Source organism: Pituophis catenifer, unplaced genomic scaffold (assembly GCF_029215685.1).
Source record: "Pituophis catenifer annectens isolate HBS135680 unplaced genomic scaffold, rPitCat1.0.hap2 SCAF_14, whole genome shotgun sequence".
In the NCBI taxonomy this organism is placed as follows: Eukaryota; Metazoa; Chordata; class Lepidosauria; order Squamata; family Colubridae; genus Pituophis; species Pituophis catenifer.
In genome coordinates, this window is record NW_027256894.1 from 21,967,149 (window position 1) to 21,992,735 (window position 25,587).

At 44.4% G+C, this 25,587-nt stretch overlaps 1 protein-coding gene across 1 annotated transcript in view; it reads left to right on the forward strand.

Moving 5' to 3' along the window:
* Positions 1–1,502: 1,502 nt before the first annotated feature.
* Positions 1,503–25,587, forward strand: part of CHRFAM7A (CHRNA7 (exons 5-10) and FAM7A (exons A-E) fusion) — a 39,675-nt gene continuing 15,590 nt past the window's right edge. Inside the window, exons 1-3 of the mRNA XM_070953537.1 lie at positions 1,503–1,557; positions 6,257–6,396; positions 22,667–22,711. Coding sequence (XP_070809638.1) covers positions 1,503–1,557; positions 6,257–6,396; positions 22,667–22,711 — 240 coding nt within the window. The remainder of the gene's footprint in view (positions 1,558–6,256; positions 6,397–22,666; positions 22,712–25,587) is intronic.

Genomic DNA, 25,587 nt, shown 5'->3' on the forward strand with positions numbered 1-25,587 from the left:
GTCATTCTTTGTCCTATTTGAGAGCTTTTGGTCTCTCTCTCTCTGTGTTAGTGTGAAAGTGTGATTGTGCAAACCAGAACCCGAGTTTCTGAGGCCTTTGATCAGATCTTGCAGGCGTCTTCTAAGCCCTTCAAAACAGGGCCTGCTTCTTAAACAGACAAGAGTAACGTTAACCCTTACAAAACATGGTTGGCTTGTGGGGGGCCGAATCCATCACATCTTCCATATCTCCACGGGGAAAACACCGGATGCCACCTGCCAAGAGTGCCTCTGAGCACATGGACGGCCTTCTAGACCCAGGATGGACAACAAGTCCATGCCTTGTTGACAGGGGGTGGGTGGGATTCTGTGATAGCAACCCTTTGGGGTCAAAGTGAAAAATCAGGCTGTCTGATTTCTGGGGGCCAAGCTTAAGGGTGTAGCCCACCACCTGTCCTGACCGCCTAGACTTGATCATCCGGGCCCTCTTCCTTAGAAGCAAGCTGGGTCCTTGTTCTTCCTGCCCTCCCGTCGCCAGAGCGTGTTGCAAAGTGCTTTCTCACGAGCAGGCAGAAGGGTGGGGGTGGGGGGATGGGGGGATCGCAGTCTCCTGCTGCCTGGCTGGCGCTCTCCGGGTCGGGACGGAGCGAGGCTGGGCCCGCCACTGAGCCAGGAGGGAGAAGGAGGAGGAAGAGGAGGACGAGGAGGAGAGGGAGGAGAAGGAGGAGGAGAGGAGGAAGAGGAGGAGAGGAGGAAGAGGAGGAGAGGGGGAGGAGGAGAAGGAGGAGGAGGAGGAAGAAGAGGAGGAAGAGGAGGGGAGGAGGGGAGAAAAGAGGAGGAGAGGAGGAAGAAGAGGAGAGGGGAGGAGGAGAGGGAAGAGGAGGGGAGGAGGAGAGGGAGGAGGAGGAAGAGGAGGAGAGGAGGGGGGAGGAGGAGAGGAGGAAGAGGGAGGAGAGGAGGGGGAGGAGGAGGAGAGGGAAGAGGAGGAGGAGGAGAGGGAGGAGGAGAGGGAGGAGGAGGAAGAGGAGGAGAGGAGGGGGAGGAGGGGAGGAGGGAGGGAGGAGGGGACAGGAGGAGGAGGGTCGGAAGAGGGAAGGAGGAGGAAGGGGGTCCCCGCCGCTCTACATAAAGGCGTGCTGGGTCCGGGAGCTGCAGTGGCTGGGAGCATCAGCAGCAGCTGCCGCTCGGCTCCTGACGCGGGGAAGGAGGGAAGCCCGTCACGTGGGAAAGGCAGAGCGCGAGCCCAGCCGACCAGCGGCGGCGGCGAGCGAGCGAGCGGCGGCGGCGGGCAGGTGGGCGGACGGACGAGGGAGGGCGGGAGGGAGGGAGCCGGGCAGAGAGGCGGGCCAGGCGGCGTCTGGCTCCGGCAGGCTGCGAGGAGGCGCGGCGGCGGCGGCAGAAGAAGGCGACCCTCCACCCGGCGGGGCTTCCCGGTTGCGCGGGATCCCCCCGGAGCATTCCCCGCCGGCCTTGCGCCCTCGCCAACTTTGGCGCCTCGCCCGTCCGGCTGGCCGAGCGGCGCGATGGGGCTGCGGGAGCTGTCCGTGGTGCTGATCCTCGCCGGAGGACTCGTGCGCGGTGAGTGGGGGGCTTCGGGAGCTCGCTCGTCTGGACTCCGCTGCGATCGCAGCCTCGCCTTCCCCCACCCCCAAGGGCCAGGGAGGAGGCCAGAGCAGGGGGAAAGAGAGCCTCTGAGCATGTCCAGAGTGCCCCGTTTCCCCCTTCTTGGTTTTCTTAAGGGGCTGTTTCAGGACTTGAGCATTTGGAGGGAGGGTCTTCACGCAGATCTAAGGTGCCTGATTCAAATAGGATTCCCAGGGAAGCAGGTAGCTCAACCCTTCGTGAGGGATCAACCCTCTAAAATCGGCATGGTGATAAGCAAGGAGGAACAACTCACAAGAGACCAAGAAGAACCAAAGTGTTGCTTGTTTTGTGTCGATTGGCTTTCTCCAGGAGGGGTTTCCTCCCCACAAGCCCCCCTGAGCATTGGGGGAGGGGGTACCCTCCAATGGAGTTTGCACGCTGCCATCATGTGGTTGGTTGGCTCAGCTTAGCCTGCTGCACAAACTCAGCTCACTGGGTTTGGCCAACCCTGCTTGAAGTTGTGTGAATCCCGCGACTTGCGGTTGATTCAACAAGCAGTTTAACACCGAGACTCCAGAATACACTCCAGAGGTCTGAAAGGGGGGGGGGGAGTACAAAATCTAGAAAACTGAATTCAACTTGGGGTTGATTAGATATTCAAGTCTATATGTGCATAATCCCAAGAAAACGTGTCTGGCTCCCAAACTTTCAAAGGTCTTTCAAAGGTGTTGTTTTCCTAATACTATCACACCTACATGTCCAGACGTTCCTATTACTAATACTGGGGGAGTAACTATGTCTAGAAAACGTGGGTCTCATTCCTGGGAGGTAGACAATTGTGCTGTGAAACTTGGCAAGTCCCTCTGGCTTTCTTGGATAAATTGAGAGATTTGCAAATCATTTCCCTCCACCAGATGCTTAAAATTTGGTTCACTCACAAGCAAAGCCAGGCTGGGTTGGGACGATACGTAAGAGTCCAGCTGCTGTGGTTTTATGCCTGCTTACGTAACTCGCTTTGAACTCACCAGGGCTTCTGAATTGGCTTGCAAAAAAAAAAAAACAAAAAAAAAAACAAAAACCCACCACCGTTAGGCTTATGGCTCTTAAGTTAATTAGAAAGAATAAAGGAATTGCTTTAAAAAAAAAAAAAAAGTATCCCATCAAGCCAATTTTCAGAAATGATTTGCAAAGAGTTTCCAGTAAGTTTTTATGATGGGAAAAGTACTGTGTGTTCTTTTTAATTTCTGCTAATCTGGCTCCATTGTAGCAGCTGTTTTTAGTACCCCTGATTTATATATATATAATAGATAGCTAGATAGCTAGATGATAACTAGATGATAGCTAGATGATAGCTAGATGATAGATAGACAGACAGATAGTGAGTGGATGGATGGATGGATGGATGGATGGATGGATGGATGAATAGATAGACAGATGGATGAATGGTTGGATGGATGGATGGATGGATGAATAGATAGATAGTTAAATAGATAGATAGATAGATACTCTCATATTTTGGGGTAAGCAGGTAAAGCATTATGAGGGACTTTGCCCAGAGACCCCAACTAATAAGGTAGGTATCAGCCAGGATTTGAATCCTGGACTCCCGGGTTGAAGGCGATGGCTCTAACCCAGGGGTCTCAAGGCCCTTCCAAGCTCTGTTTTTGCTGGCAGAGGGTTGCAGGAGGCTGTTGCATCTGAAACGGAGCTTGGGGGGCCCATTTTCGCTGGCAGAGCGCTCGGGCTGCCACAGGTGCCCCCAACACAAGTGACATTGACCTGGCCATGCCCCCCTGACACCCCCAGAGGTCAAACACAACCCTGATGCGGCCCTCAATGAAATTGAGTTTGACACCCTGGCTCTAACGATACACTGTTTAAAAGCTGCCCCTAAATTATATATATATATATATATAATTTGATTAAAGATTTTAAAAAGGAAGATAAAAACTATGTCAAAGGAATGTAAAGGAAGAAATAAAGGAAGAAATGAAAGAGAAAGCTAAAGGTGTAAGAGAGGAAAACAAAAAGAAAGCAGACGCCAATTGTCTTTAGAACAGTTAGAAGTAGGTTTATCTCTTATTCTACATGACTCTCTTCTTTCCATAATCTCTCAGAAGCATAAATTCATTTTTTTCTGTTTCAAAGGAGTCTTTAAGGAGTTGGGTGCCTTAAAAAATTGGGTGCAACTCATTTAAATAACCACCTCACTTAGTGATGGAAATTCTGGTCCCGTTTGTGGTTGCAGGTCGAGGACTACCTATGCAGCTCTAAAATTTCCTGCTGGAAACTATTCCAAACTAAAGACTCTGGTTTTGTTTTACTTCTGATCCCGGACAAGATAGGCCAAGTGCTTCCATATGGGTTAAGACAAAGTTTTGTTCCACATTGTAATATTTTTATTTATACATTTTTGCTTTGTTGGGGATTTTGGTTCCTCTTCAGGTTCTTCCTCTCTTTGACTTGGATATAAACACACACAAAAAAAATCCCATTTAGGACAGGGAAGAAGTGTGTTTGTAGCAAGTCAAACAACCCTCTGCATTTCTCAGCTACTTAAATGGCTTTTAAATGATTGCTTTTAGCTGTAATGTAGCTTGTTTGGCTTCAACTTAGCACGCTGCCAAGTCTGCTGTGTCATTTCTCGTTGGACAATTGTTGATGTGGTTTTGTTTTGTTTTTAATTTCCAAATGTTTTGAATCAGGCGGGCCATACAAATTGAATAAGTCAAAGGAGTTGCCGAATGCAGACAGGGAGAGTGGCAGGTAAACCATGATGGTTTAGTGTGACAAGCGAACCCACCCAACAGAGGTTTATTCAGTACCTGGCCTTGGTTCCATACGAGTTTTCAAGTTGTCTGAAAAGAATATGGAGCATAAATACCGTAGACCAGGAGACCTAAAAAAAGAGTTAAAAATTTTAGAGCAGAATAACTATTTCATTGAGCAGAGAGTTATGCGACGAGCAAATCTATTTATTTATTTTTTTAAAAAGACACCTGTCCATAAAACACACATACACACACATACATGCATTAGAGCAGTGTTCCTCGACCTTGGCAACTTTAAGATGCATGGACTTCAACTCCCAGAATTCCCAAAGCTGGTTGGGGGATTCTGGGAGCTGAAGTCCACAGATCTTAAAGTTGCCAAGGTCGAGGAACATTGCATTAGTGAGTTTGTTTTTCTTTTCCTGTCTCATCTCCCTGGGCCCATCCATCAAAGAGAATCTCCTTTGCAGAGGAGTCTCAACATCTGTCCCCAGCTGCAGGTCTGGAGCTGTAACCTGTGAACCCCCTCCGATAAGACCGTTGGCGCATTTATTCCTAAACTGCACATGTGAGAGAAGAACCAAGAACCGAGGTTTCCGAAACAGTTCATGCCTGCAGATGTTTCGCTTCTTCTGCCATATGCTCCTCTCTTTCTTTCCCCAGGGAAAGAAGAAATAAGATGCTCTCTGTGCCTTCAAACTGCTGAGAAACTTTGCATACAATGTGAAAATCTGGAGAAACAGTTGGGCGCAGGGAGATTTATTCCTTATTTTTCCCCCTCGCTTAACGGAGCGCTTACTTTAAGGGCAGTAAGGGAGGCGTTAGACACATCCCTGCGTGATTTGTAGTCCGATCTCCAGGAAGAGTCTTTGGTACTTGCTGAGGGGGAAAAGTATACCTCTTTGCAGTGGTGAAATCCAAACTTTTTTACTACCAGTTCTGTGGGTGTGGTGTGGCTTGGTGGGCGTGGCAGGGGAAGGATACTGCAAATCTCCATTCCCACCCCACTCCAGGGGAAGGATAGTGTAAAATCCCCATTCCCTCCCCACGCCTGGGCGAAGGATATTACAAAATCTCCATTCCCATCTCACTCCAGGGGAAGGATACTGCAAAATCCCCATTCCCACCCCACTCTTGGGCCAGCCAGAGATGGTATTTGCCGGTTCTCCCAACTACTCAAAATTTCTGCTACCGGTTCTCCAGGACCTGTCAGAACTTGTTGGATTTCACCCCTGCCTCTTTGCCAGAGATGCTGCCTAAACAATGAATAACAGAATAGAAAAGTTGGATGGGACCTTGGAGGTCTTCTAGTCCAACCCCCTGCTCATGGTAGATAGATAGATAGAATTCTTTATTGACCAAGTGTGATTGGACACACAAGGAATTTGTCTTTGGTGCATAAGCTCTCAGTGTACATAAAAAGGCAAGATACATTCATCAAGAATCATATGGTACAACACTTAATGATAGTCATAGGGTACAAATAAGCAATCAGGAAACAATATCAATATAAATCATAAGGATCCAAGTAACAAAGTTACAGTCATGCAGTCATAAGTGGAAGGAGATGGGTGATAGGAACGATCAGAAGATTAATAGTAGTGCAGATTTAGTGAATAGTTTGACAGTGTTGAGGGAATTATTTGTTTAGCGGAGTGATGGCATTCGGGAAAAATCTGTCCTTGTGTCTAGTTGTTCTGATGTGCAGTGCTCTATAGCATCATTTTGAGGGTAGGAGTTGAAACAGTTTATGTCCAGGATGCGAGGGGTCTGTAGATATTTTCACAGCCCTCTTTTTGACTCATGCAGTATACAGGTTTGTGTCTGTCTTGTTGGGTTGCAGAACCAAACCAGACAGTTATAGAGGTGCAGATGACAGACTTTGGAGGCTTCCCATGACTTCCCTCTTTCTTCTCTTCCAGTGAGCCTGCAAGGAGAATACCAGCGGAAACTTTACCGAGAGCTGCTGAAGAATTACAATCCCTTGGAAAGGCCAGTGGCAAATGATTCTCAGCCCCTCACTGTCTCTTTCAGCCTTAGTCTCCGGCAAATTATGGATGTGGTAAGATTTCTTCGTTTGCGTAGTGCCTTGTCTTCCTCTGCCCACATTACAAACACCCAGTTTCTCCATTTGGGGGCAGGACAATTGGCAATAGCCATGATGCACCTAGAATTCATCAGATCTGTATCTTCCTCTATGCTGGTTTAGTGGGTCCTAATCAAATATTGCCAGTAATATGTTGGGCCTTGTATGCAAGTCAATGTGAGAGCCAATTGTTAATTTTTTAGTCATCTTAACAGCTGGTTGAGGGCAGCGCTGAGCCACGATGTCTAGGCTTGCAATGTGGCCCAGGGATGGCAGTGGATGGGCATAGCCAGCTGTTATACATTTATTTAGCAGGCCATTGGAGGTTGCCAATTACAGCTTTTGAATTCGGTCATGTCAGCTCTTTGAAGTTGGCAAACAAATCCTTCACGGCTGACTGGAATTCTACTTCACTGGCATCAGTACAGTTAGCTTGATTGGGTCCTTCCTTCCTTCCTTCCTTCCTTCCTTCCTTCCTTCCTTCCTTCCTTCCTTCCTTCCTTCCTTCCTTCCTTCCTTCCTTATCTTCCTTCCTTATTTTTCCATTTCTCATCTCCCTTCCTTCTCCCTTTCTCTCCTTCCTTCCTTCCTTCCTTCCTTCCCTCCCTCCCTCCTTCCTTCCTTCCTTCTCCCTTTCTCATCTTCCTTCCTTCTCCCTTTCTCACCTTCCTTCTCCCTTTCTCTCCTTCCTTCCTTCCTTCCTTCCTTCCTTCCTTCCTTCCCTCCCTCCCTCCTTCCTTCCTTCCTTCTCCCTTTCTCATCTTCCTTCCTTCTCCCTTTCTCACCTTCCTTCTCCCTTTCTCTCCTTCCTTCCTTCCTTCCTTATCTTCCTTCCTTCCTTCCTTCCCTCCCTCCCTCCTTCCTTCCTTCTCCCTTTCTCATCTTCCTTCTCCCTTTCTCACCTTCCTTCCTTCCTTCCTTCCTTCCTTCCTTCCTTCCTTCCTTCCTTCCCTCCTTCCCTCCCTCCCTCCCTCCTTCCTTCCTTCTCCCTTTCTCATCTTCCTTCTCCCTTTCTCTCCTTCCTTCCTTCCTTCCTTCCTTCCTTCCTTCCTTCCTTCCCTCCCTCCCTCCTTCCTTCCTTCCTTCTCCCTTTCTCATCTTCCTTCCTTCTCCCTTTCTCACCTTCCTTCTCCCTTTCTCTCCTTCCTTCCTTCCTTCCTTCCTTCCTTCCTTCCTTCCTTCCTTCCTTCCTTCCTTCCTTCCTTCCCTCCCTCCCTCCTTCCTTCCTTCTCCCTTTCTCATCTTCCTTCTCCCTTTCTCACCTTCCTTCCTTCCTTCCTTCCTACCTTCCTTCCTTCCTTCCTTCCTTCTTCCTTCCCTCCTTCCCATTTGTTTTATTTCCGTTGACTCATGTCCAACTGCTTGGATAAGTCCCTGCAGTTTTCTTGGCAAGGTTTTCCAGACCTGATTGGCCATTGCCTCCTTCCAAGGGCTGAGATAAATCAAATCTGAGCTTCCTTCTCTGACTCTCAAGTCCAAGGAGGCTTTTGTGCCTGTGGGTCACTATACACCCCTTCGAGGTAGGCCGGGTGAGAAAACAAATGCCAGAAGCAAGTTGATCTTTTGGGTTCTAGAAGAATGAATTTTACTCTCTGCAATTCTATCCATATTGCTATATTTTTTTTTCCTGTAATTTTTAATAATTTTCAATAAAAATTAAAAAAAAAAAGGAATGAATTTTACCGGTCATCCTTGCAGAACTTTGCAAAGAACTTTGCAGATGCAAACAACGCCTCTTAAAAAAAAAAAAAAGAACGAAAGAGAAACCCTATTTTTAAAATTAAGATGAAAAGAATTCAACCTGCAGAAAGAGATCCCAATGCTGCTGAGCCAACCTTTGGAATCTCCTTCGGAAGTGGGAGCTGAAAGACCGATAACCTGCTTCCCAAACCCCAGCCAGCTCTGTTACCTTCACTCATCCTTGGAGATGTTACTCCGGCTGCTTTTGGGCTTTTAATTGTTTGCCTTTTGAAGGCAGGTTGGTAGGAGCTTCGCTTTCTACTTTTCTCCTGTTTAGAATTTGCTCCTAGGCATTTTGAGTGGGAAAAAAAAAAACCCACTAAAAAGCTTTTAAGTGCTTAGGAAAGAAGTTCCAGATATTTTCCTTTGTTCTTTTATTGGGGGGGGGGGGGAAGGAAGGGGGGGGTGAAACGGACACAGTGACATACTGTAATAATCAAAAAAGCGTTTTACAGACATGCTCTACTTCCTAGTCCGAAGTCAGAGATTTGTAAGATTTCCAACGCCTTGAAAAATTTCCATCGTTTGGTTCTGCGGCAAACGCTTCTTCTGCTCTGAAGTTGTGCCAACCCCCAAAAATATATAAGAATATGTGCTTTGTAGCTATGATTCAAAACCCAGATAGTTCTCCACTTACAATAACTCATTTAGTGACAGTTACAACGGCACTGAAGAAAGTGACTTAGGATTTTTCACACATACGACCGTTGTAGCATTCCCATGGTCACGGGATCAGATGTTTGGCAACTGACTCCTATTTATGACGGACGCCCTGTCCCGGGTCACGTGATCCCCTTTTGCGACTTTTCTGACAAGCAAAGTCAATGGGGAAGCCAGTCTCACTTAACAACCGTGTTCCTAGCTTGACAAGGGCAGTTTGTTCACTTAATGAACGTGGCGAGAAAGTTCGTAAAATGGGACAAAGCTCACTTAGCAAATGTCTCATTTAGCAACAGAAATTTGGGGCTCCGTTGTGGTTATAAATCGAGGAGGATTACCTGCAGTGGATACTAGAGCTGTTAAGAGGCCAGGAGTTAAGATTAATATAATTTGTTGCTAGTATTTGTTAAGTTGGTCAAGTACAACGTTGAGGTTAAAGTATTTTGTACTTTGTTGTAGAGAAAAAAGTTGGAAGGCTATAATTTTTTCCCCCTTTCCTTTGTATCTACACCTTCCCCCCCTTCTATTTTCCAATCTTTATATTCACCTGTATTTTATCTTATGATCATCTTAATAAAATGCATATATAAATAAACAAGAGATCAGCAGGCAAGGCTCTGCAAATTCTCCCCCAGCAGACAGAACCCCAAACCCCAAATTTTGGGGGAGGCCAAATATCTGCCTTCAGGCTCTCCACTCACGGCTTCGTGTTAGGGTAACTTTCCTTATTAAAGGTAAAGGTTCCCCTTGCACATATGTGCTAGTCGTTCCCGACTGTAGGGGGTGGTGCTCATCTCCGTTTCAAAGCTGAAGAGCCAGCGCTGTCTGAAGACGTCTCTGTGGTCATGTGGCCGGCATGACTCAACGCCAAAGGCGCACAGAACACTCTTACCTTCCCACCAAAGATGGTCCCTATTTTTCTACTGGCATTATTTTTACCTGCTTTCAAACTGCTAGGCTGGCAGAAGCTGGGACAAGTCACGGGAGCTCACCCCATTACGCAGCACTAGGGATTCGAACCGCTGAACTGCCGACCTTTCGATCAACAAGCTCAGTGTCTTAGCCACTGAGCTACCACGTCCCTTGTAACTTTCCTTATTAGCCGCCCACAAAGTCATTATAGAAATGGAGAAATGACAATCCAGCCTTTATAACCTGGGTTACATACTTACCGATCTGGCTAAACACAATTAAGGATGGAATGAAAAACAAAGCTTTGGACCAAGTCTCTTTAAAAATAAAATAAAATAAACCATTTGGGATTTTTTTTTTTTTTAAAAAAGATTTTGAACAGCAGCCACTGAACCATTAAGATAATCATATAATTCCAACAGAATAAAAGCAGTTTCAGTAGCTGACTGGTAGAATATTTCAGCCACCCAAATAGCAGGAAGGAGTGAATTAATCCAAATTGAAAAATGTAAGGAGAGCAATTTTGGGCCAGGTTTAAATGGATCGGAAGTTCAACCTTATCTTTCTAGATTCCAAGGGGAGATCCTGAAATCAGATAGGAGAGCAAGGATCCCTCCCCATGAGCAATGGCTACATGCAGGTAGTCTTCGACTTATGACCACAAGTGAGCCCAAATTTTCTGTTGCAAAGTGAGACATTTGTTCAGTGACCCAAAGGTGCTTTTTCAAGAGGCAACTGGACTTCTTCTTCTTCTTCTTCTTCTTCTTCTTCTTCTTCTTCTTCTTCTTCTTCTTCTTCTTCTTCTTCTTCTTCTTCTTCTTCTTCTTCTTCTTCTTCTTCTTCTTCTTCTTCTTCTTCTTCTCCCTCTTCCTCTTTCTCCTCCCCCTCTTCCTCCTCCTCCTCCTCCATCTTAGCAGGGTTTGACTTGTTCCGCAAGCTACCTCTTCAGCCTCTTAAAAACCATTCTGTTTTTCTGTGCAGAGTTTCACACATCTGTGTAACATCTCCTATTTTTCTCCCTTCTTTCTAAGAGAAAAAAGCTATTTCCAATTGCTGCCAAAATAAGAGCAATTTGCATAAAACGAAGAAACAATCGGGTCTAGGCAAAAGAGAAAACTAAATTGCTGGTGTTTGCAATTCTGAAATAGGTATGGAGGCATCATGAATTCCAAAGATCTTTTTATACGCATGTAAATTGGGCGTTTAGTAATGAGTCAGCTGTGATTAAGGAGGCCTGGGAAAAATGACTCGGATCCTAGAGGAGAGCTGGGATGTGATGGATTGCTTTGGATGACTAGGGCTGAAATATAAAGCTTCCTTTCACTCCTAAAACAACAGGATCAGCAAATCCAGATGTCGTGCGATAGTTATGATCACCATTAAGCAGTTAATGCAATAGAATTACATCCTTGCTCGTAATGTTTATGCCTCAGCTGTGCATGGTTCAAGTGTCCTTGGCTTGTGTTGTTTTGAATTTTATGTAAGTGCAGGGGCTAGAACAAATGTTTTCGGTTGCAGAGAGATTTGCATCGCGGGTTCCTTTGTGGAAGACGGTTGGCAGCAGACTTCCCCCTTTTTTAAAAAAAATGAATTTATAGTGCATCATTTCCATGAATAAAGGGACAGTGGAGAAGAGATGGTGTCAGAGAGAGTCTTGTCAACTGGAGGGGTGGAGGGTCCCAAATCCAAGAATGTATTTATTAATTATTATATTAACTTTCAACTCCATATGGGCACCTGAGGGTTTACAATAACTTCATTTAAAATTATGGGTATCCATGGTGACCCCGTCTCTTGAGAATTCTGTAGTGCTGGGAAAGGAAACAGAAGAAAGGAAGGATCAACTGCAAATGGACAGATTCAATTATAGTGATAATAGATATACTGTTAAAGACCTGAAGGTTGGAGACAATCCCCCATGGAGAAAATATATGTCTTTGCTAACAGTCAACGCCAACTGATATCATATTATCCATCCATCCATCCATCCATCCATCCATCCATCCATCCATCCAATGCAGTGACCCAAGAGTGGGAGGCAAAATCCCAACACATCTTGATGATATCACAACTGGCATACTTGCATCGGAGGTCAGGATGCAACTACAGTATTGATGAGATGATGCCACCAAGCACACATCAGTGTTTGGACAACATTGTGGTCCCCTAGGGATGCTACTATATTGAACTATAAAACTGACAATTAAAGCCATTAAAAACAAGCCAGCCTCAAATCTCAGCTACTATCTAGATTTAAGCATCGACAAAATCTCTCTGTTTTTATGGTGCTCTTAGATGCCATAAAAAAAGAGCAACATCTGGATCTTCATTGTAGCTTGTTCCAAAGGGATGGACCCAAACTGAGAAACATTGTGTCCCCTCCCCCGATCTCTCTATTCCTGAACTTCAAGTAGAAAGAGATTTAACTCTGTGCTGCATCCAAAAAACAAGCTTTTGCCCGCTATGCGAGGAACATCATGTGTCCAGCAGAGAGTTTTGATGATCGCTAAACTAATAATGTTTGATCATCTCTTTGTTCCTTGAGCCGAGTCTTTTATTCCTGACCCTGTCCAGGGTCCTGAAGGGATGCCCCTTACAGAATGTCTTGATCACATTGCAAGCGCTTAGTCTGTGTCTGTCAATCCATGAAGTCATCACCCCCCATTTCAAAATGTTGACCCCATCACTTGAATGGTCCATGTCTCCAGCCTTTCCCTTTACAAATTCAAAATTGCAAGGAACACCTTGGGCTGATAGGAGGTTTGCCTTTCTAGGCAAGTTTAGGAGAAGGCATTTCTCCATTTGTGGTGTCCTCACCCTGGCTTTAAAAGGTGCTCCCTCTGACAACTTCTTAACACTCTGGACAAATGCACAGATGGGCCATGTCTATCTCCAGGACAGATTAGCTGCCTTTTTATAGGTTTGTTCTCAGTGTCAAGCTGTTTCTAAGCATTCCAGGGCTTAGAAAATTCCCACCAAACTCAGACATCCTGGTATCAGAAAAAGAGATCTGTGGTTCAGACAGTTAAAAAGAAATCACTATTAAAAGAGCCCAATTAAATGTAGCCCAAATAATTAGCCAAGGTGACGAAGGACAAAGAGGCAGAAATAAACAGAGGCCAACACAACAGTGATAGTGAAGTGATGGAACCAAGAATTATCTCAACAACTGAAAGCTATGGAGAGGTATAGTGAATGGACTTCATTCATTCATTCATTCATTCATTCATTCATTCATTCATTCATTCAAATGTCTGTAGCCGCCTAACTCAACCATGTGACTCTTCTTGCAGTATTACCTGTATTTCCTTTTTTTCTCCTTTTGCTATATTTTGTGTGTGTTTTGTATGCTATTTATTATCCCAAAAAGGAATAGTATGCCGAGTGGGTATATCAATGCTTAAATTTGAACCAAACGGTGCACGTATTTGGCATTTCATACGCCGTCACCATTCTGAAATTAATCAAAAAGCTGGGTTTGTGTAAAGCTCCATTACATTCCCATTATCCCAAGCAGGGCTCCTCAAATTAGCTTCGTGTCTGCACACATTCCATGTATTCTATTAACGGACCATCCCATTAAATCAAAATTATGCTCAACCAGCCTTAGTAGATCTAAAGGGAGAAGTGTTCTATGCCAGGGATCTCCAACCTTGACAACTTAGTTTGGTTCTGCAACCCAACAAGACACACACAGACTTCAGAGGATAATTAGAACTGCAGAAAAAACAATGGCTACCAACTTGCCTTCCATTGAGGACCTATATACTGCACGAGTCAAAAAGAGGGCTGTGAAAATATTTACAGACCCCTCGCATCCTGGAAATAAACTGTTTCAACTCGTACCTTCAAAATGACACTATAGAGCACTGCACATCAGAACAACTAGACACAAGGACAGTTTTTTCCCCGAATGCCATCACTCTGCTAAACAAATAATTCCCTCAACACTGTCAAACTATTCACTAAGTCTGCACTACTATTAAATCTTCTCATCGTTCCTATCACCCATCTCCTCCCACTTATGACTGTATGACTGTAACTTTGTTACTTGGATCCTTATGATTTATATTGATATTGTTTCCTGATTGCCTATTTGTACCCTATGACTATCATTAAGTGTTGTACCTTATGATTCTTGATGAATGTATCTTGTCTTTTTATGTACACTGAGAGTGTATGCACCAAGACAAATTCTTTGTTTCTCCAATCACACTTGCCCAGTAAAGAATTATATCCTATCCTATCCTATCCTATCCTATCCTATTCTATCCTATCCTATCCTATCCTATCCTATCCTATCCTATCCTATCCTATCCTATCCTATCCTATCCTATCCTATCCTATTCTATTCTATTCTATTCTATTCTATTCTATTCTATCTTTAAGACTTGTGGATTTCAACTCCCAGAATTCCTTAATTCTGGGAGTTGAAGTCCACAAGTCTTAAAGTTGCTACGGTTGGAGACCTCTGTTCTACGTGACTAAATTCCAAGTGCTGCTCAAAAAACATATAGGTTTTGCTAAGTTTTCTAACCGCCTCGCTTCTAAACACCTTCACTATCTCTGCCAATTTGTAATTATTGGAATTTTCCTCCATTTGATATGGAAGAAATATACCCGCCTTCTTAATAGCTTCTTCAGATTTCATTTTGGGAGAAGTGAAAATGTGATTTCCAGAGATCTGTGTTAGGACTTTTATTACTTAATAAGAAAAGTAATTTGCCTTGCATCAGAAAAAAAAAAAGAAAGAAAAAAGATCCAATTAGGATGTGGACACAGCAGTGCCTTTTATCTGATGATGTTGTATCAACTACGGTCTCCGACAGAGTGTGGGCGATTGTTAAATACTGAGGACCCATGGAATCACAATCATTGGCTACCAGAAGGTTTCCTTGTAATCTTGCGAACAGTGAATTGCAGACCCAATTCTTCTGCAACTAGGAATATTTGGGTCTGATGTTGCAATTGTGTCGCCATTATTTTCCGGACTGAAAAGGAACTTAACCCAGCAAGTATAAGAAATGCGTTTTGCCCCATTTCACAAAGAGCTGTGCTTGCTTCAATTACTTTGAAAATGACATTTCCAAATTTATATTTATCATCGCGATGCTATCTAGGAGGGTGGGAAATGTTTTTGAATGAAGCCGGTCTGAATGGGAAGTGTCTCGTTTTGAATTCAAAACAGGCCGTTTCCAGGTCAGAAGAGTTGTTTTGAGTGTGAAAAGGCAACAATCTTGGAAATGTTTCCCTAAGTGCTCAAAACACTTAGAAATAATTGATATGGTCTGTTTCATTTTTAAAACTAATGTTGCCCATTCAGATGGGGGGGAGGGGGCTGCATGAAGCCTCTTATTGTAAATGACTCTATCTAGAAAGTGAGTTTGGATACCAGCAGCTAATATCTGCTACAGAGTTAACTAGTTGAAGGCCTTTTTCTAGCTGCTAGTAAATTAGGATCTAGATCAGTGGTGAAATCCATTTTTTTTTACTACCAGTTCTGTGGGCGTGGCTTGGGCGTGGTGTGGCTTGGTGGGCGTGGCTTGGTGGGTGTGGCAGGGGAAGGATACTGCAAAATCCCCATTCCCTCCCCATTCCTTGGGGAAGGATATTGCAAAATCTCCATTCCCACCCCACTCTGGGGCCAGCTGAATTTGCAAAGAAGACCATTTGTTTTGCGCTCCTTATGGGTTGTTGCTGTGGAAATATAGGATTTTGCTGGAAGAAGATGACTTACATTGTACTAGAATTGCAGCCAAGCTTTCTGTTGCCAGTTGATTCCAACAACGGAGGAGCTGAAGGTTGAAGCTGTGATAGAAACCCTTGCCAGATCCCACCATCTCTAGAGCTAGGGGAGGGAGGGGGGGTCCCCAATGAAAACATTCATTTTGTTGGATGGGGTCCCATCGATCAGCCCATCTGTTTGCTGCCTACGGTCTTCTTAGTTTGGGGAATCTTCCTCTTTGCTCCTCAGCCTCTCCACTTCCTTTAGATCGGTTCAACATTGCAGATGCTGGTAACAGTAGAAATGGGCTGTCTTCAATTTACCTTCAAGTCGTCCTAAAAATGTCCTATTGTGTGTGAGAGAGATAGACATAATTAAAAAAACCTGGAGGGTTTCTTTTCAGTTTGTTGTTTTCAGTGGGAAAGTAATCGTTATGACTTTATCTAGGGACAGAGATCGAAGAAGAGAAATCGTAAATTCCTGAAAGTATCTTCTGGGGAACAATATATATTTAACATTTCAGAAGAGCAGAAATTGTGGTTCCTCTCTCTTGCGCCTTCAAGGAAGTCAACTTTGCTAGATGCACTCAGACGTTTGAGGGTGTAAAGCAGGGGTCCCCAAACCTGGCAGCTTTAAGACTTGTGGACTTCAACTCCCAGAATTCTCCATCCAGCATAGCTGGGAGTTGAAGTCCACAAGTCTTAAAGCTGCCAAGTTTGAAGACCTCTGGTGTAAAGGAAGAGAGTATTGGAAATGCTTTCATTGTGGAACGGTGAAGTTTCCACTGGAAAGAAGTATTATAATTATAACCGTTTTAAAAAATGTTGGCAAAATTAAAGTAGGTTACGGGAGCTTCTCTGCAGGAGCCCTGGCTGTTTAATGTTTAACGACTTTGTTCTCTCCAGAGGATGTGAAGGAAGTTTCTTTTATTGTCTGAAGGAGAAGGGATAATAATGTTGACGCTTCTGCACCGTTAGACAGAAATTTATAGCTTGGCGTACTCGTTGGACCTCACTGACAATCTCTTCATTAATTACTTGAACTTCGCTTGTTATTGCAATTAAATAAATGGCAACATAACCTCTGTAGTGGAAGACTCATTAGTAGGTCAACAGCAGATGGAGGAGAAAGCAATGCTATACCTCTAGTTAATGTTGGGGAAATGCATTTTTTTAAATATAAAAAAATAAATAAATTAAAAACTGTCCCTGTCAACCAATACTTTCTCAACGGCTTCCCTGTGTATAATAATAATAATAATAATAATAATAATAATAATAATAATAATAATAATAAAGGTCATGGTGATTATAAATGGCATTCCTGACCAGAGCAGACAACTGTCAAATTGGCGCAAAGAATCAGGGCCATTTGTAAGGTGGCAGCATAGAAGATTTATTCAAGCTTGTACATAGGAATCTGATCGACTAAAGGTCAACACTAAATTGGTGCCAGATAAGGGTCAACGGAATTCAGGAGGGGTTGGACTGGGAACACAATGACTCTAAACCGATGACATGCTTCACTCCGCCTCCCCAGCTGTGCCTACTTTTTTCCTACATTAGAAGAGCGGAGGAACGGAATAAAATCCAAGAAATGTTGTTGGCAAACGAAAGCTGGTGAATCTCCCCTTCCACTCAGGGCAACCACAGTCTCAAATCAACCAGCCCACCCAGTTGTGCCCAAGATGGGACTCGACTCACAATCTCCAACAAAAATTCTTGCATTTAATTCCATTCTCCTCTGTTCTTCTAATGTAGGAGAAGAGCTGGGGAGGTGGAGTTAGGCAAGTCATCAGTTTAGAACTGTTGAGTTCCCACTAGCGCTCCAAATCTAACACCTCCTGAATACCATTGACCCTTATCCGGCTCCAATTTAGTGTTGAACTTTAGCTGACCAGATTCACGTGCACAAATCTTCTATGCTCCAACCTTACAAATGGCTCTGATTCTTTGTGCCAGTTGGACAGGCTATTTATAACTGGGTGATGCCAATTTCCACCTTTCCAATCCATTTCCAATAGTTGAGCATGGCTGCCTATAATTTAACCATTTCTGAAATCAGTTATTTGCTCGTGGTGGTAAAGATTATTATTGAAAGCTGATGAGGTCCATTCTTTGGAAGTTTGAATGTGGAATATTTCTGGGCATGTGGCATAAAAGAGAGCGTGGCCCCAAACTTCTTAAAGTTTAAGAAACTAGTCCATTTCCTGTCTGTGCCAGAGAGGGATCTACCGCCGAGATTATGACATTATTATTGCCAAAAGCCAGGTTTGCTCTCAATGTTGCTGGTTCATATGCTATTCAGTATAATGAAGGCCCTTTTACTCAAAGCAGTTGGTTCTTAAGTTTTAGCCTCCTTCCTTCTTTCCAGATTACACTTCTTGCCTGCAGGGAATTTTGAATTATGCATCGTCAGTAGAATAGTAAACTAACTCAGAATGACAATTTTTACAACAGCTTGGGGAACCGGGACTGTGTTTTTACTATAGGCTATTGCTGTGCAGTGTGAATTTAGCAATAGCATAAGACGCAGAGAGGGTACAGCAGAGTTATTTTGAATTATAATCATTGTCTTTTGCTGCACGAATTAAGAGTTCTTTTGATTTTAATCTCTTGCGAACGGACTTGGCAAAATCTGATGTATTTTTGTGTGTGAAGGGGAGCAGATCCCTTAATAAGACGAAGGACTTAATTTTGCAAAGAGCAAGAATATTGAGTCCCTACCCCAGACTTAAGAAGTAAACTTCTCTGCAGAGGCAAAATTGCTGCAGCTGCTTTTATGGAGCATAAGAAAAATAAGAACGGAAAACAACCTCATCCAATGTGTCAGTTAACATTTAGGGAATGGTTTTCCAAACTCTTCACTTGCTAAGAAATTGTGTGCGGGATCAGCTTAGCTGTTGGAAACGCAATTTATTGCATTTATTGATTTATCACATTGCTAGGAAGTTTAATGGGTTGACCTCTGCAAAGCAACCGCCGTTTCCATTGTCACCAAGATGTCACTGAGATGTTCGGCGTTGGCCACCTGTCCTTTGGTTTCCAAATAAAATCGTTTGAAATCAAACAGCCAAAGTATCTGCTGAAAAAGCCTGTGGAATGATTTGGTTTGCTGCAAAAATGAAAACAAAGCAAAACAAAGAAACTCCTGGCCCAGCCTCAGAATGCAAGTTTACTTTTATAGCTGGGTGACATTCCTGGAAAAGGAATTTGGAGTCACAAATCTTCAATGCGATAATCAGAAAGGAAGCGACTGCATCTAGAAATGCTCTCGCATGCATTCTGAATTTTTAAAGTCAAGTGCTGTTCCTGCAGGAAGAGCTTGTCATAAAATTCTGGGTTTTTTTTCTTCTTTTGCTAACTCTGCGCTAAGTGCTTTGCCAAACTTTGCAAATTAGCAATGCGGGAAGAAAAGCATCTCTGCGGTTCTTCACTTCCTATTATTTTTGGGGGTTTTATTTTCTTTTTTTCACAAAGGCGACTCTTGAGATTTGATTAGAATGGCTGTTAAAAGCTGCGCAAAACTTAGGCGTCGTTCTCCGAACTGAATTGGAGGGGGAAAAAATAATAATAATAATCTTGACATTTGGGCGTTCGTTTTGTTCATTCAATTATGGCAATAATTAGATTTGTATCCCGGTCTTCAGCTGGAAGCCTCTTGTTTAAGAACGGTGAAAATATAGACTTGCGAAGCTTGTACTTAAGAGGCCTGAAAGAAATGGAAACATGGGAGACCTTTGGGAGAAGGGAAGCCAGCTTCATAAAAACAGGACGTCAACTCTGGAGGGGGAAAAAAAATTAAGAGATTAAAAAACAAAGCGAGGCCTTTTGCATCAAGAAAATCTTTTATGCTGCTGAGCAGAATATTGGCAGAACAGGAAGCACAGAAATTAATATTTGGAGAGGACTTCAAATACAGAAAGTCCTTGACTTGCAACAGTTCGTTTAGTGACCATTTGAAGTTACAAGGGCACTGAACAAAGTGACTTGCAACCGCTTTTCACACTTATGGCCGTTGCAGTATCCCCATGGACATGTGATAAAGAGCCACAGTGATGCAGTGATTAGAGTGCAGTACTGCAGGCTACTTCTGTTGGCTGCCTGCAATTTGGCAGATCGAATCTCACCAGGCTCAAGGTGGGTAACATGAGGAGCCAGATTGTTGGGGGGTAATAGGCTGACTCTGTAAACCACTTACAGAGGGCTGTAAAACCATTGTGAAGCGGTATATAAGTCTAAGGGCTATTGCTAGTCCTTCCCTTCCCTTCCCTTCCCTTCCCTTCCCTTCCCTTCCCTTCCCTTCCCTTCCCTTCCCAATGGTTAGAATGCAGAATTGCAGGCTGACTTTGCCCACAGCCAGGAATTCGATCCTCACTGGCTCAAGGTTGACTCAGCCTTCCAGCCATCCAAGGTGGGTAAAATGAGGAGAGAAGGCTGGAAAGCACTGTAAAGCGGTATATAAGTCTTAAGTACTATTCCTTCCTTCCTTCCTTCCTTCCTTCCTTCCTTCCTTCCTTCCTTCCTTCCTTCCTTCCTTCCTTCCTTCCTTCCTTCCTTCCTTCCTTCCTTGGTGTTACAGTGGTTAGAATGCAGCATTGCAGGCTGACTCTGCCCAATGCCAGCAGTTCAATCCTGACTGGCTCAAGATTGGTTCAGCCTTCCTTCCTTCCAAAGTCGATAAAATGAGGACCCAGATTGTTGGGGGCAAAATGCTGACTCTGTAAACTGTTTAGAGAGGGCTGGGAAGCATGTGAAGCAGTATATAAGTCTAAATGCTGTTGCTATTGCTAACAAAACGCTTGGCCGCTGACTCATATTTATGATGTTTGCAGTGTCCCAGGGATCACGTGATCTTTTTTTGCGACCTTCTGACAAGCCACGTCAATGGGAAACCCGATTAACTCAACAACTGTGTTACTAACTTACCGATTGCAGTGATTCATTTAACAACCGTGGCAAGAAAGGTCGTAAAAGAGGCAAAACTCACTTAACAAATGTCTCAGCAACAGAAATTTTGGGTTCAACTGAGGTTATAAGCTGAGGACCACTTGTAGTTCTGTCCCCCCCCCACACACACACACAACAGTGAAGCTTTGTGTGTCTCTGTGTGGTTGAATTCTGCAGGAAAACATAAAATTTAAGGCTTAATTATGGATTTATGGCTACAGAAAGCTGAATTTCCCTTGCTTTGGGGTTTCTAATAGGCTGCTCTTTGTCCAGTGCATTTCCCAAATGTTTGCGTCGCCTGGAAGCAAACATGTTGTCCATTAACGCTGATGAGGCATCACTCAGAAGTGTTGTGATAATGACCAACACCTTATGAAGCCATTATTAATAAAAACTCCCAGGAAACTGCACTGATAATGACCAACAAATTATATCTTGGATGAGGAAGTTCATGGCCAAACATGTCCCTCTCCATCCTTAATAACCGTTTGGCCGAAAGGCAATTTTACTGGACTCTGGTCTGGATCTGTTTCCCCTTTGCTGGGAACAGCCCTGGAAGAAGTGAGTGAAGGCACAGAATCCACCAACCAGTTGCCGTAGCACAATTTTCCTTCCTCATCCATTGCTGAGACCCGGTTTGGGATAGTGGTTAAGGGCTCAGCTTGGAAACCAGGAGACTGTGAGTTCTAGTCCCACCTTAGGCACAAAGCCAGCTGGGTGTTCTGATTTAGGCTCCCTTAAAAAAACAGGAAGCAGGAATTGGTCCCGGCAAAACCTCTTTTATTTACACGACTGTGAATTGCTTTCATTCACAGGCAGCAAGGTTTGTCCAAACAGTTTTTCAAAGGAATGTTTATCAACGCACCTTATCTCGCTTGGCAAGCTGCCACGTAACTTGTTTCCAAGCGCAGAGTAAGGGAAAACTTGGCACAGAGTTTCTTAGAGTCATGAACAGAACTTTCCACTTTCTTGAAATTACTGAATGAACGAATGGTTTCCTGCAAAAGCTCCCTCCCTATTCCCTCCTCTTTTGTTTCCTATGGGAGGGGCCAATCATCTTCAAGGTGTGGCTTTACTCCCAAGTCCACCCTGCTTTCTGAGTTGTTCTTGTCTTCTGGAAGCTCTGTGCATGCGCACCCTGGGAATGGGCTCCAGCTGTTCCTCTGCCTCACTGTTGTCTATCTCCCTCTCTGTCTCCGATGCAGAGCTCTCGTCTGAGCTTTCCCCAGCCCGCAAGACTGGCCCATGTTCCTCCCCAACCTCCTCACTGTCTGACTCTGTTGCCAGCTCTGCTGGCTGCCAGCGGGCCACAACACTGGGTGACCTTGGGCCGATCTCTCACTCTCAGCCCTGGGAAGAAGACAACAGCAAACCACTTCTGAAAATCTTGCAAAGAATCTTGTAGTTGACTAGTTGCCAAGAGTCAACACTGACTCAAAGGTGTGCACTTACACACCCATACACATGTGCAAACACAGAAGGATGCACTACACAGTTGGGTTCCTCCTTATTCATCCTTACACCTTTGGTTCAAATCCTGTTAAAGGATTGAATTTAGAACATCTCATTTGGAGGATGTCTACACCTAAGGAGACCCAGTAAGGATGAGATGTATGTAGTGCCTCCAACTGGTCAGTAAATAGTGCAACCTTTGAGGCTGTTCCCTTTAGAGGTGGTAGTATAGGGTCTCTTATTTGGGCAGGGGGTTGAACTATAAGACCTCTAAGGTCTCTTCCAATCAGTGATGAAATTCAAAAATTTTTTACTACCGGTTCTGTGGGCATGGCTTGGTGGGCATGGCAGGGGAAGGATACTGCAAAATCTCCATTCCCTCCTCACTCCTGGGGGAAGGATATTGCAAAATCTCCATTCCCTCCCCACTCCAGGGGAAGGATACTGCAAAATCTCCACTCCCACCCCACTCCAGGGGAAGGATACTGCAAAATCTCCACTCCCACCCCACTCTGGGACGAGCCAGAGGTGGTATTTGCCGGTTCTCTGAACTACTCAAAATTTCTGCTACCGGTTCTCCAGAACCTGTCAGAACCTGCTGGATTTCACCCCTGCTTCCAACTCTGTAATTCTGTTATGTTGATTCTCTACATCCTTCCTGGAGAAGCTCCTTATTTTTTAGGTGGGGTTTTTTGTTTTGTTTTGTTTTGAAAGATCACGTGGGAAGGAAAGCAGGAAAGGTTTTCCATCTAAAATGTATCCTTCTAAAGATATCTGACTTGGTCTATTTCTTTCCTTGGTTTTGCAGGATGAAAAGAATCAAGTATTAACCACAAACGTTTGGCTGCACATGGTAAGTTTTAGAGAGCAGAAGTTCCTTCAGATAAGGTGGCTGGGTAATTGTTTCTCGCAGCCAAGGAGAAGCCGCAGCAAAAGGTGGGACTGTTAAACGGGTGATCGGGTTTTGGTTTAAAAGCTAGCTCAACCTTAGCTCACCGTGACGGAGTTAATGAATGAATCCGGTGAATGGAGAGGAGAGAATTCTATCGGAAACCCTGAATGAGATCCTGTCAAATATTAACTGCTGTCATGCATCAGCTGTCAAGTAGAAAAAAAGTCTCGAAGTTGTCTGTCACACCAGGCGGGGTTTTAACAATGCTTGGTTTTAGGCCATGCCAGCTGTCACCTGCTGGAAATGTCAAGCATCTTCTTTGGAATATCAGATATCGAAGAATTAGATATAGGTCAGGAATCTATAGTAGTTTGGGTTGACTGTTAAGTCAAATGATCCTATTAAATCAAGATGTGGCTTCAACAGGCTAAAACAGAGGAAAACTGAAACAATATGTTGAGGTAGTGTGCAGTCATATGTTTAAATAAACCCAATCCCTTGGCAATTAACCTTAATCAACAATGGATGGAAACTGACCAAGGAGAGATTCAACCTGGAAATAAGGAGAATTTTTCTGACAGTGAGAACAATCAACCCATGGAACAGAAGTTGCCTTCAGAAATTGTGGGAGCTTCATCACTGGAAGCTTTCAAGAAGAGACTGGACTGCCATTTGTCAGAAATGGTCTAGGGCAGTGATGGCTAACCGTTTTGCCATCATGTGGCAGGAGGGAGGGTGGGGGGGGTTTGCACGTGTGCGTGCCCACACCCATAATTCTATGTGCCCGTCCTGCGCATGTGCACACAACCCCTCTCCCCCTCAGGAGGCCTGAAATGGCCCGTTTCCCACCTCCCCGTTGGACAGAAAGTGATGTTTTTTGCTGTCCCCAGCCTCCAGAGCCTTTCTAGGAGGGGATAGGGAAGGCTGTTTTCGCCCTCCCCAGATGCATAGAGAGGATCTGGAGCCAGGTGAGAAAGAAAAATGGGCCTTCCCCCCCCCAGGCCCTCTGGAGGCAGGAAACAGCCTGTTTCCCTACTTCTGGTGGACTTCAGAAGGCCTGAAAATCAGCTGGCCGGCGCAGGCATGCATGCCAAAGCTGAGCTGGAGTGCCCACTGATATGGCTACGTGTGCCACCTGTGGCACGCATGCCATAGGTTTGCCATCACGGGTCTAGGGTCTCCTGCTTGAGCAGGGGTTTGGACTAGATGACCTCCAAGGTCCCTTCCAACTCCATTATTCTATTCTAATCTCATGTAGATAGGGTGGATTGAATGGCTTCATCTATAAGCTTGACAATCTTTGGTTTTGCCCAGGTGAGAAATCAAATTCCATTTCGCTTTCCAATTCTACAGCGGCTTCATTCGATGGCAATCGAAACCCGGCTAAAAGTTCGCTCCCGAAGGCTATCATTGTTAGGGAAATGGAGCTTGAAGACCAGATGGTAAAACGAAATCCAATAATACATAAAATGATATTAAAACCTGTCCGATAATATTTGCACCGTCTTGCAGCTCCTCGGATGCGATGGGGCAGCCTTGAAAACCCACCACTTCTTCAGGCAACCCTTTCAGAGAGAGAAGATTTATCGCAGGAGAACAGCTCCTTCATACATCTGTGGTCTATTGCCATTCGTTTGAACGGTGGCTACGAATGCCGACATGACAGCTGCTGTCATAGCCTCTGCAAAAAAAGGCACAGAGAGAAACTCGCAGGGAAGGGATGCTAATTCAATTTGTCATACATGCTGTCATTGGCAAAACCACCGGAATTTCTATGTTGTTATTACTTTTTTTTCCTCCAAAGAACAGCAAATCCAGAATTCACCGAGAACCTTGGAGATGGGGAAGGGATGGAGGGGGAGGATAAGTTGTGTGATGTTGACTTCCAAGTGCAAAAAAGCCAAATGTCAACAAAATGGTCTCATTAAAGAAGTGGCTCTAATTATCTCCTACGTTGGCCCGGAATCAACGTTTTTCCATGCAAAACATGCCTGGGATCGATTTTCGCCACTGTTGTCTCTCTGCCAAATTGACTTTTAAGCTCCACTTGGCTTTGATTGTTGAGGTGTAGCAATTCCGGATATTCAAATCCTTGCTTTGCTTTGAAGACAGATTAATTCCAAGTGCAGAGATTTCAGGAGGGAAGAGAAAGAACCTGGTGGCTAAATGTCAGAAAATAGGCAGCAGGTCTAAACTATTCTGGGTTCTAAAGTTGGTAGGCACGTGTTTGAAGTGTGGTTGAAAATATCCCAGAAATAATAGCAATAGCCTTTAGATTTATATACTGCTTTACAGTGCTTTACAGCCCTCTCTAAGCAGTTTACAGAGTCAGTATTTTGCCCCCAACAATCTGGGTCCACATTTTACCGACCTCGGAAGGATGGAAGGCGGAGTCAACCTTGAGCCTGGTGAGATTTGAACTGCCAAATTGCAGGCAGCTGGCAGGCAGCAGAAGTAGCCTGCAGTACTGCATTGTAACCACTGTGCCACCATGGCTCAAGATATCTTCCTTTGATAGAAGAGAATATCGAAGGCTCAGGATTGGCTGTGGGATCCTTGGTTCTCTCTGAGCTTGGTTGTTTTTTGTCCAGCACATGGACAGACCTAACCATAGTTTAAGGGAAATTGTGAGCATACTAGACCAAGCCAAGTCTAAAAAATCTAGAGAACTCTTGGAAGTCTGGTGCGCAGACAAATTGTTGGGTAATGAAACATCTGCAAGAAAACCACCAAGTTCAGAGAACACCAAGGACCCCACATTCCTCCTCCTCCTCTTCCTCTTCCTCTTTCTCCTCCTCTTCCTCCTCCTCCTCCCCCTCCCCTCCTCCCCCTCCTCT